The following is a 12,168-nucleotide window of genomic DNA, read 5'->3' as shown; positions in this document are numbered from 1 at the left end:
TCTTCTTCTGTGTAATCTTGCCACCTCTTCTTAATCTCTTCAGCCTCAGTTAGGTCCCTGCCATTTTGGTCCTTTATCATGCCTATCTTTGCATCAATCATTCCCCTTCATAGCTCCAATTTTCTTGAAGAGATCTCTGGTCCTCCCTCTTCTATTGTTTTCTTCTATGTCTTTGCACTGTTCATTTAAGAAGGCATCCTTATCTCTTCTAGCTATTCTCTGGAATTCTGCATTCAATTGTGTGTATCTTTTTCTTTCTCCCTTGCCTTTCACTTGCCTTCTTTCCTCAGCTGTTTGTAAAGCTTCCTCAGACAGCCATTTTGCTTTCTTGCATTTCTTTTTCTTTGGGATGGCTTTAGTTGCTACCTCTTGTACAGTGTTGTGAACCTCCGTCCATGGTTCTTCAGGCACTCTGTCTATCAGATCTAATTCTTTAAATCTGTTTGTCACCTCTGCTGTATATTCATCAGGGATATGATTTAGGTCATACCTGCGTGGCCTAATGCTTTTCCCTGCTTTCTTCAATTTAAGCCTAAATTTTGCAACTAGAATCTCATGATCTGAGCCACAGTCAGCTCCTGGTCTAGTTTTTACTGACTGTATAGAGCTTCTCCATTTTTGGCTGCAGAGCACATAGTCAATCTGATTTCTGTGTTGACTGTCTCATGATGTCCATGTGTAGAGTCATCTCTTGTTGTTGGAAGAGAGTGTTTGCTATGACCACTGTGTTCTCTTGACAAAATTCTGCCAGCCTTTGCCCTGATTCATTTTGTACTCCAATGCCAAACTTTGTCATGAGGCCGGAACATTCTTCCTAATTACTCACAGGAATAGGCAATAAAGGTTGAAAGCCTTTTATTCCAAACAACTTCAAAGATACGCAGGCAATGAATAATACAGGAGCTGCTAATGTCAGTTCTAAGCAACACAGTTGCCCCCTCCTTTCTGACCTATCTCAGATTTACGATGTACTTTTCACCCAACGGGAACGCCCTTCCCCACGGGGGCTAGATAAACTCCTCTCCCTTCTTCTTTGCTGGTAGTTTACATAGCAACGGAGGTTTTGCTCAAGGGTTGCGTTCAAACGCTCCATTTGGCCATCTGTTTGTGGGTGATGCCCTGAAGAGAGGCACAACTTGACCTTGAGCAAAGTGAGGAGTTCCCTCCAGAACCGGGAAGTGAACTGAGTGCCCCTGTCAGAAATTAATGCAAGGGGCCACCCATGTAGCCTATAAATATGAGCTACAAAGAGAGAGGCTGTGGTCTTGGCTGAGGGGAGTCCTGTACAGGAATAAAGTGAACCATTTTGGTGAATAAGTCTGTGATGACCAACATGGTGGTAAAGCCTCTAGACGGGGGCAAATCTGTGATAAAATCCGGAGAAACAGTGTGCCAGGGGCCAGGAGGGGTCCGCAGAGGTTGTAGCAACCCTGAGGGCCTGCTGGGCTGAGGTTTGGCCCGTTGACAAGTGGGGCATGAGAGAACATAAGCCTTGACATTGTAGTGTATGCAAGGCCACCAAAAGTCCCTGGTCACCATATGCAAAGTCTTATAAACCCCGAAATGGCCCGTAGAGGGGGAATTGTGACATTGTTGCCACATTCGTTCTCTAAGTGGCAATGGAATGTACGCAGTGTGGTTATATACCAATAAACCATTCTCGAAATTGTAAACGGAAGGTAGAGTACCTGCCTCCCTTTCCTTCCACTTGGCCTGGACAAAGGGGTTGGCCTATTGGGCCCGGAGAAGGTCTTCCTGCCAAGTGGTCAAAGTGGTGACTGACGCAAGCATTTCAGGCCGTAAGATAGGGGCGGGTTCAGGGTGTGCTTCATTGCCCTCAAAGTACTCAGGTTTCCTGGACAGTGCATCTGCTAGGAGATTCTTTGATGGTGGAATATCCTCTATGTGGAAACGAAAATGTGTGAAGAACAACGCCCAACGTGTTTGTCTTTGGTTGAGGATCTTAGCTGAGGCAAAATGGACCAAGTTCTTATGGTCAGTTTGAATGAGCATCGGGCGAGAGGCCCCTTCCAACAAATGTCTCCATTCCTCCAGGGCCACTTTCATCACCAAGAATTCCTTCTCCCAGATAGTGTAGTTCTGTTCTAAACTTGTGAGTTTGCGAGAATAAAACGCCACAGGCCTGAGGTCACTGCTGGAACCTCCTCCTCATTGCAAAAGAACTGCCCCTATAGCTCTTTGCAGCACAAAAGGAACAGACGTATTGGGCTGGATTAGGTGGTTTCCTGAAGCAAAATGGCGTTTTAAGGTGGCAAAAGCCTCTGCAGCCTCAGGAGGCCAATTCAGTTGCCATCTCTTCTCTTTCAAAAGGTCAGTCAAATGAAAGCCATCAAATGAGAGTAGTAAGCTATAAACCGGCGATAAAAGTTAGCAAACCCCAAAAACTTTTGCAGCTCCCTCTTCATGCGAGGCGGTTGCCAAGATAGTAAAGCACACACTTTCTTGGGATCCATCTGTAATCAATTCCAAGAGATTCGATACCCGAGCTACATCAGGGAAGAAGTATGAAATTTGCATTTTTCCAGCTTAGCAGAGAGGTGATTCTCTCTCATGCGTTGGAGGACTGCCCACGTGTGGCGCACATGGGACTCTGGGTTGTTGGAGAAAATCAACAAATCATCCAAGTATGCAATCAAAAAGTCATCAAAAGTCATCCAAAAAGTGGTGAAAATCTTTGCTTATCAACCGCATAAATGCTGCGCCTGTGAGCCCAAAAGGCAAAACAGTGAATTCATATGTGCCAAAACGGGATGCAAATGCAGTCAAAGGTTCATATCCAGGGCAGATGCGAAGTAAATTGTAGGTGTTTCGGAGATCCAACGTAGTAAAAATGGCTGTGTGATCCAAACGTTCCAAAATCTCAAAGGCATGGAATGTGTATTGGGGACGGTAATTGAATTTAGATGGCGGAAATCGTTACAAACTCTAGGTTCGTCTGAATTTTTCTGGGGAACAATTAGGGGCGTGGCTGAAGTGGGCGACGAGGACAGACAAATGAAACCTTTTTTTAAATTGGTAGAAATGAATTCTTTGAGTACTTGCAGCTCCTTGGGGGACATGGGCCGCAGTTTGCCAACAGGGAGGGTGGCCCCCTGCTGTAAGTGGATTTTTATATCACAAGCGTGGTGGGGTGGTAGCTTGTCAGCCTCTTGAAGATTAAAGACACCCCAAAAGTCCTGATACTGAGGAGGCAAAGCGGTGCGGGATGTTGGGGGAAGGTTTGAAGGCAGCTGTGTGAAAGAGCCAAAGCAATGGAGGGTGCAAAACTCAGAGTTAAATTGTATTTGCCCCGAGTCCCACGCTATTTGAGGTTCATGCTTAACTTACCAGTCCATGCCTAGTACTAGGGGGTATTGCAAATCTTTTACTAACAAGAACACAGCCTGTTCGCGATGCTTACCAATCTGCAGGGTCAATGGGGAAGACTGGCGTGATGATGGGCCCCCCTGCAATGGCTGCCTCTGAATCAAATCCACTTGGAGGGGAGACAACAACAATGACATTGGAAAGGAGTGCCTTTCAGCAAAATTCTCATCCATAAATGAGGCAGTGGCACCACTATCAATCAAGGCTGTGGCCTGTATTTCAGGCAGAGGAGGTGTCTGCAAAGTGATGTCGATCAGCAATTATCAAGTTGAAGAAGACCCTCTGGGGTGGGGCACCACCGGGGTTCTGGCCTTGGTCCCAGCGTCGCGGACTGGAAGTTTCCCACCTGCTTATTCCATGGGCAGGAGCAAGCCAGGTGCTTTCCTTGTCCACAAGTAAAACACAGTCTAGTAGCTCTGCGGTAATCAATCTCCCCTCTTGGAATGTGGGGCCTGGCTGCCCCCAGCTGTATGGGCTCCGGTTCAGGCTGGGTTGTCGCCTTGGCAACATAGTAATCAGGTGAAGGCCGTTGAAGCCTAGCCACAGAAAAAATCTCTCTCCACATGGCAACGGGCCAGAGTGGTCTTCCCGACTTTCTTTTGCCCGCTCAGCAAGCCGCGTGTCAATCCAAATAGCCACAAGCACCAATTTTTGTAAGCTTTCCAGGGGGTGAGATCAGGCCAATACATCCAAAATTTCCCCCCTAATTCCCTCTCGATATTGTACGATCAAGTCTTCCTCATTCCATCCTAGGTCATTCATGAAAAGTTGAAATTGAGTTGTGTAATCAGCAGCTGAACCTGTTTAACTGAACCCGCAGGCATTTAACTTCACGGACAGCCATTTCCTTGCACGCCCCCATGCCTAGAAAGAGTCCCAAGGCATTCAAAAAAGCTGCTGCATCAATCAAAATGGGGTCTTGAGCCACCAGTCTCGCAGTTGCCCACCGAACAGCCACCCCTGAAAGCTGATTGATTAAGAAGCCTACCTTGGTCTTTTCATCAGTGAAGTCATTGTGGTGAAGTTAGAAACATAGAAACATAGAAAACAGAGCGAGTCAGAAGGGGCCTCCCGGGCCATCTAGTCTGACCTCCGGCACCAGCTGGCTCCGCTCACGACATGCCCACCATGTGGACGTCCAGCCTATCCTTGAACACCCACAACGATGGGGCCTCAATGACCTCTCGTGGAAGCCCATTCCACACCCTCGGGGTCCTGACTGTCAGGAAGTGCTTCCTGGCATCCAAACGAAACCTTGGCTCCCTGAGCTTTGCTCCGTTGGAGCGTGTTCTGCCTTCCTCTGCAGGGGAGAACAGGTCTCTACCCATCTCCATGTGACATGTATAAAGTTGCATGTATAGCTCACATTGTGCCCTGAAAGTTGTAAATCCTTCTCTCTTTCGATCATACTTGGGAGGCAGCTCTACTGGGCATCGTTTCAACTTTAGCTCGGAAGCCTGGTGGGGGAGCTGTTGCCGCTGTAGACACCGCTGCTTAGAGTGAAGCAACTTCAGCATGCAAACGATTAATCTCCTCATTTGCTGCAGCAGTTTCAGCCCTCAAAAAGACGTTCTCATCTTGTAAAGCTTTGATCTCCGGGGGGACAGCCTGAGCTGTGGAGTCCATCTCTGAGCTGCTCCAATAAAACCTTCACCTGGCTTGGCTGTGTGAGTTATGATGCTCTTGTGGACGGTGGAGTGTCGAGGAGGAAGGAGGGGGCAAGCTGTCATGAGGCCAGAGCACTCTTCCTAATTACTCACACAGGAACAGGCAATAAAGGTTTAAAGCTTTTTATTCTAAACTTCAAAGATACGCAGGCAATGAATAATACAGGAGCTGCTAATGTCAATTCTAAGCAATGCAGTTGCCCCCTCCTTTCTGACTTATCTCAGATTTATGACGCACTCTTCACCTGATAGGAAAGCCCCTCCCCACGGGGACTAGATAAACTCCTGTCCCTCCTTCTTTGACTTTGCCTCTCTTCTAGTTGACTGAAACGCCAAAGTCTTCTCCTCAGCTGGGCATTCTCATGGCAACGGGCTGTCCCATGGGCTGCTTCTTGAAGAATGCAGTTTTGCTCAGGCTGGAGAAAAACTTCATCAAAGTCAGGTGGCGGGGGGGGGTACGGGGGTGCATTTGTGCCATGGTCACCAAATAGAAATCTTCTTGCTCTAAAGCCTGACTCTCGCTGGGAGCTTCTTGTTCTCTTACGCATGCTAATGACTCCTCTAAGTCGTTAGGCACAACAAACTTGCCTGTTATTCCAGTTATCTTTTGGTTTGCTACTTTAGCATTCCAATCCCCCATGATGATAAGGACATCATTTCTGGGTGTTATTTCTAGAAGGTGTTGTAGGCCTTCATAGAACCGGTCAGCTTCAGCCTCTTCAGCACCAGTGGTTGGGGCATAGACTTGGACTATTGTGATGTTGAATAGTTTGCCTTGGATTCGAACTGAGATCATTCTGTCATTTTGGAGATTGTATCCCAGTACTGCTTTTCCTACTCTTCTATTGACTATGAAGGCTACTCCATTTCATCTGAGGGATTCTTGCCCGCAGTAGTATACCTGATGATCATCTGAATTAAATTCACCCATTCCTGTCCATTTTAGTTCCCTGATTCCTAAGATGTCGATGTTCAGTTTTGTCATCTCTTGTATGACCACGTCCAGCTTACCTAGATTCATGGATCTTACATTCAAGGTTCCTATGGGAGTATAGATCTTTACAGCATCGAACTCTCCTTTCACCATCAGATACATCTGCAGCTGAGTGTCCTTTCGGCTTTGACCCAGCCGCTTCATTCTTTCTGCCACTACTAGCCCTCTGCTCTTTCCCAGTAGTACATTGGACACCTTCCAACCTGAGGGGCTCATCTTCCAGCGTCATATCTTTTTGCTTTTTGGTACTGTCCATGGGGTTTTCATGGCAAGGGTATTGGAGTGGGGTGCCATTTCCTTCTCCAGTGAATCAGCTTTTTTCAGAGCTCTCTGCTATGACCTTTCTGTCTTGGGTGGCCCTACGCAGCTTAGCTCATAGCTTCTTTGAGCTACGCAAGCCCCTTCACCACGGCAAGACAGTGATGCATGAAGGGGAGTCATCTGATTAGGACATGAAAAATGATCTTGTAACAGTGATTTGAACCTGCTACTCAACAAAAGCTTTGTGGTTATTTGCAGGTGTAGTTCATTATGTATAATGCTTCCTCTTTTTGACTGTCATTTCACCTGCACACACATCTAATCTTTACACACAGGACCTCGCAACGCTGGTTGAACAACTGGCAAGGTTTTTGGGCATCTCTTACGACAAAGCACAGTTGGAATCCATGGCAGAACATTGCCACCAGCTCATTGACCAGTGCTGCAATGCAGAAGCCCTTCCTGTTGGCAGAGGTAAGTGCATGACACACATTGTAGCATTTTGCCAAAGGAGAAGAGATAGACTGTAAACCCCATGAGCCTTATGCACAATCCATATATGCATCACTTTGAGATATGGAGTCTGTGATGGAAATAATGAAAGAGTCACAGCTATATTTGCCATCAGTTGGTTGCCTTGAAAACAGAGCTCTAACCAACCTACACATTTGGGAGTTTGTGGCAGTCTGTCCAAGACAGGAACACAACTGCATTTTTATTTTATTTTATTTCCTTACTTACTTACTTACTTACAGCTTTTCTAACCCATCCACCACTAGCATCTCAGGAAGGTTTTCATGATCCCTGACATCAAAAGCACCAAAAGCATCAAACTTGTCATGATCATGGAAAGTATCTCTTCAGGAGAATTCCACGATTTGCTAGTTTTCTACTTTATCCCCTTATTTCTTGTGCATTTCTTTTAGCTTTTCTAAAAGTAACCTGGCTTTTCAAATAGCTGTCCAGGAAATATGGGGCTGATATTGTCATATATTGGGAACAGAAGAAAATCAGTAACTTGCAATCTATTAGTTTGGGCTGGAGACAGTTAACAGATTTTTCAAGATGCTGAAGATGGTATAACAGAGGACCAAATTAAACACAATCTGTCCCTGTCACGTAGAAAGAGTGGGGCAGGAGGGGAACAAAGTCTTCCTGCTACCAGAGGCTGGCTTCTCCACAGGCTCTCTCCCTTTGCACATCCTCTTAACCAGGTTCATTTGCAGCATTAGCGTGCTGGCTAGAAGAGTGCCTAGAGAGAGAGGTTGCAGGGACATAACCCATTGGTGGGAGGGTGGGTACATTTCCCCTTGCATGTGTATCCATTTTGCTTTTAAAATTGGACTCTGCATCCCCACTTTCTACGTAAATGAGGCAATTCCATATTTAAACTGAATTGCCACTGTTACGTCCAGTTTTGACACCATGGGATATGTCTCTACATACACTTCCAAAAGCTGTTTCTCAGAAATGATAGTGTGATTTATGTAATACTGGCACAGATAATAGTGCCTCTATCAGTCCCATCTTCTTCATCTGTTTCCAGCCTAAGGTGTCTGAAAGGCCAAATGGTTTGCTTCTCTTTATTTCTGCCCATTCACGGTGTTCTCTTTGCTTCATTTAGTGCTTGTGCCCATTTGACCATTCATGCTGGAATCATGCACCTCCAGCATAGACTTGTGCAGCCTAGACACTTCCTTCCATAGTATTTCATTAAACTTGTTCATATTTCTTCCATTTCAATTTGCTTTGCACCCTGGCATTTGAAAAAAAAATTATTTCTTTCCTTTTTTTTCCAAGATGGGGCCTGAATGTCAGTGTATCTTCCCCCCTGCTTTTTCAGTATTTAGTTCTGCATTTTAACATTTTGTAACTACTGTAATAATTTAATTATATTAGTTCAGAGCGGTGTTTAATTTATCATCAGTTACATTTTCCTTATTTTTTTGCTTTATATTCGTTTTAATTTTTTTCCTTTTAGCTTATTGATCTGATCCTTACTCAGAAGATAATCCTCAGTTGCTGTGAAAACAGGCCATTGGTTAGCTCATGTTCCATACATTTACTCCATGTCTCATCACACATCACAGTTTCATGAATCAAATGATGAATCCAGGTGGGTGTCTCTTTGACCAGCAGTCCATGACCTTGGTTCAAAATGGTTGTCAGCAAATTAGAACAATACCTAGCATGTATATAGTATAATGGACGCCTCCACTGTTTTGGTATATGGGGTGCAAGTCAGATTCAGAAGAGGAGATAGCACTTCTCTGATGCATACAAACATAGCTTTCCATTGTTTGAAGTGGTGTTGTTTTTAGCCTATCAAACTAAGAAGCAAATAATGGAGTTTAACCAGAAAATCAGGTGAGAATGCAGGTCTAATACCAGCTATAACCAGATCCATAAACCCTCCAGAGCTTTTGTCCCTTTGTGTCATGCATGGCGTAATACATTTCAAATATTCCAAAGCCTGGCAACTTTATTTCAGTTATAATTAGCCAGAGGCAAAGACCCTATGATGGGTGGGAGGAAGGAGGGGAGGGGAGGGGAGGGAGGAGCCAAGGAACTGTGATGCTTGGAAGATGAGGTCTGGAGTGAGGTAGAGCAGAGGCAGCACCTGCTGGGTTGGCTGAGGATGGCACTTGGCTGGTCATAAGAAGCTGTTCCTAATGCATCATGATCATAAAAGCACAGAATTTTAGATTTGGAAGAGATTAGGCACAATGCAATGCAAATTCTTGCTCAATGCAAATTCTTCAGCATCCTTGATGAATGGTTATCAAAGCTATGCCTAAATACCTCCAGTGAAAAAGAAGCCTCCATCCCCAAGACACTCTGTTTCACCACCAAGCAACTCTTTCTGCTCAGAAGTTTCCCCTAATGTTTAACCACAGCTGTTCCTTATAATTTTTACTAATTTGTTCTGGTCCTGCCCTTGGGAGCAACAGAGAAGAATTCTCCTCCATCTTCTGCATAATGGCCCATCAGATATTTGAAGGCCACTAATAGTCTCTTCATAATCTCCTTTCCAAGCAAAACATACAGTTCTTTCAACCATTTCTCACAGGAATTGGATGCCAGACCTGTTAGCTTTCTTCTTGGGATACACTCCAATTTGTCAATGACCCTCTTAAAATGTGATGCCCAGAACTGGACACCATACTCCAGTACAGAACAGAGTAAAATGATCACTTCTCATTAGGTGGACAATGGACTTCTGTTAATACAGCCTGAGATTGCATTAGGTTTTTTTAGCAATCACTTTTCACTGCTAGTTCATTTTCAGCTTGTGATCTATTAAGAGACCTATATCCTAATATTGTCAGGCCCATGTGAGAGATGTATCATGATAGCCTTTGTCAATTGCTTTGCTGAAATAAAGACAAATGTTTACAGTGTCCCCATGATCTACCAAACTAGTAACTCTATGAGAAATGGAAACAAGTTCAGTCTGGCATGAATTATTCCTGATAGACCCATCCTAGTAACTGATACATTCTTTTCAGGATGCCCACAGACAGACTGCTTAATATGTTGTTCTAGAATTTAGACTTGTATTGATGCCATGCTGTAGTTTCCCACTCTTTCCTCCTCTAGTGATGACACTTGCATGCTGTCTTCTAGCATTTTTCCTGTTCTCCAAAAATTCTCAGAGAATAAAGGCGGTGGATCTGAAATGTTTGCACACTATTTCAGTGCTCGGTGATCTAATTTTTGAGGCCCTAAAGACTTGAATTCATCCCCTTACCTAGAATCTGCTCCATTATTCTCGGATGAATCATAGTTTCCTGTGTAAAAGAAGGGAGAGGCAAAATAGTTCTCCCTTTTCTTTGCCCTTTGTTAACACTTCACCATCTTCCCCAAACAGCAGACCCATCCCTTCCTTGTTCTTGCTTGAAATATATCCAAAGAAAACCTTTTGGTTGCATGATCATCCCTTGTGAGCCTCGTCTCTTTCTGGGTTTTAACTTTCCTGATGTCATCTTTACAGGTTCAGGCGACTCTGTTGTACTCATTCTTTGTTGTAGGAGAAATTGAAGGAGAAACATACATGGTCTTTTAAAGTCTTGACTCATTAGAGTGCTCCCACTGCAAGCCTGTTTAGATGTTTCCTATTTTTCCATTTCATGGGATTCCTTTGCAACTGCGCCTTCAGTACTTCATTTTTCAGAACCTTCCATTGCTCGTGATCTCTTTTCTCCTTCAGAACTTCTAGCAAGAGATCCTACTCAGTATTCTCTAAGGTCTTTTTAACTTTTAACTAACTTTCCTAAAATCCATGGTACACATCTGACTCTGTACCACTTTCACATCCCTCCCAATCATAATTCCAGGATGGCATAATCACTTTCCCCCAAGGATTCTCACCACTTTGATTTCATTGAATAGTTTTTCCCTGTGGGTCAATATTAAATCCAGGATAGCGAATCCTGCTTCTTCCTTTTTTCTTCTTCTGAGAAATGAAACTGTCAGCAAGGCAAGACTGTATTGAATGTTTATTCTTAAGCATTATCCTTCCAGCAGATGCTAGGATAGTGGAATTTTGTTGCCTCTGTAAAGGTTTTGACTATAGCCCATCTCTGTGAAACTTTTGTTATCTGTTTTTGGAAAGCATCACCCATGTCTGCCAGTTGCCTAGACGGCCTATAGTAAATAGCCACAGCAATATCACATCTTCTACCTCTCCTATCCTTGCCTGGATGCTTTCAGCTGGGCTTCCATTTTCAGATTCATGGACTCTCATGCAGGTGTAGACCCTGATGGACATGGAGAGGCAGGGAGAATGGGAAAACCTTTCAAGCTAAGCAGAAAATACCCTGCCCTCTTTATTCTTTTTCACTTTTTCCTATGGCTTCTTCTGGAGTACTGTGTCCAGTGTTGGGCACCACAGTTTAAGAAAGACGCAGGCAAGCTGGAAGGGATCAAGTAGGGGCAGCAAGAATGATGCAGAGACTGGGAACAAAGTCTTATTTATTTATTTATTTATTTATTTATTTATTTATTTATTTAAAACTTTTCTATACCATCCCATCACAGAAGTCTTGGGGCAGTTCACAACAACAGAAGGAGAGAGTGAAAGAATGAGGCATGTTTAGCCTCAAGAAGAGAAGAGGGGATATATGATAGCGTTCTAAAATTAATTGAAAGGCTGTCACAACAAGGAAGGAGAGGACCTCTTCTCAATCATCCCAGAGTGCAAGATATTATGGAATAACAGGCTCAAGTTCCAGAAAGCCAGATTCTAACTAGATATCAGGAAATTTTCCTGACTGTTGCAGCAGTATGGCAATGGCACAAATGATGTAGGGAGGCTGTGGACTCTCCAACACTAGAGGCATTCAAGATGCCGCTGGATAGCCATCTGAGAGAAATGGTTTAACTGGAAGTCATGCACTGAGCAAGGGGTTGGCCTTGCTGGTCCCTTCCAGCTCCACTATGATTATGTGGTTTCCCCAAGAAGGAACCCACCCCAATCTCAATACAGTGGTACCTTGGCTCACAAACTTAATCCATTCCAGGACTCTGGTTGTGACCCAAACTAGTCTTGTGCCAAGTTAAATTTCCCCATAAGGTTCAGTGTAAGTAAGGTTAATCTATTCTGTAACTATTTTTTTAAAATCAGAAAAATGAAGCAAAGTGACAAAGAACAACAAAGATCGCGGCCATCTCCCCCTTCCCCCCCGAGCATGAGCGCGGCCATCTCCCCGCCCCCCCAGCACATCCATGATTGCATCCATCATCTGTACATGCGCCCATCATCCTGGCGTGCTGGGGGGCAGAGAGATGGGCACGATTGCAGGTTTGCTGGGTGGTGGGGAGAGGCGGGTGTGATCATGCTGGCGGGGGGGGGGGGGG

At 44.6% G+C, this 12,168-nt stretch overlaps 1 protein-coding gene across 1 annotated transcript in view; it reads left to right on the top strand.

Annotated features, from left to right (window-relative positions):
• SULT4A1 (sulfotransferase family 4A member 1) overlaps positions 1–12,168 on the top strand; it is a 38,847-nt gene that overhangs the window by 23,057 nt on the left and 3,622 nt on the right. The window contains exons 6-7 of the mRNA XM_044450882.1: positions 6,645–6,781; positions 11,011–11,080. Of these exons, the coding sequence (XP_044306817.1) occupies positions 6,645–6,781; positions 11,011–11,080 (207 nt within the window). The remainder of the gene's footprint in view (positions 1–6,644; positions 6,782–11,010; positions 11,081–12,168) is intronic.

Source organism: Varanus komodoensis, unplaced genomic scaffold (genome assembly GCF_004798865.1).
Source record: "Varanus komodoensis strain SLA01 unplaced genomic scaffold, ASM479886v1 scaffold69, whole genome shotgun sequence".
Lineage (NCBI taxonomy): Eukaryota > Metazoa > Chordata > Lepidosauria > Squamata > Varanidae > Varanus > Varanus komodoensis.
Note: the sequence above shows the minus strand (reverse complement) of the source record. Positions and strands in the feature narration are given on the sequence as shown.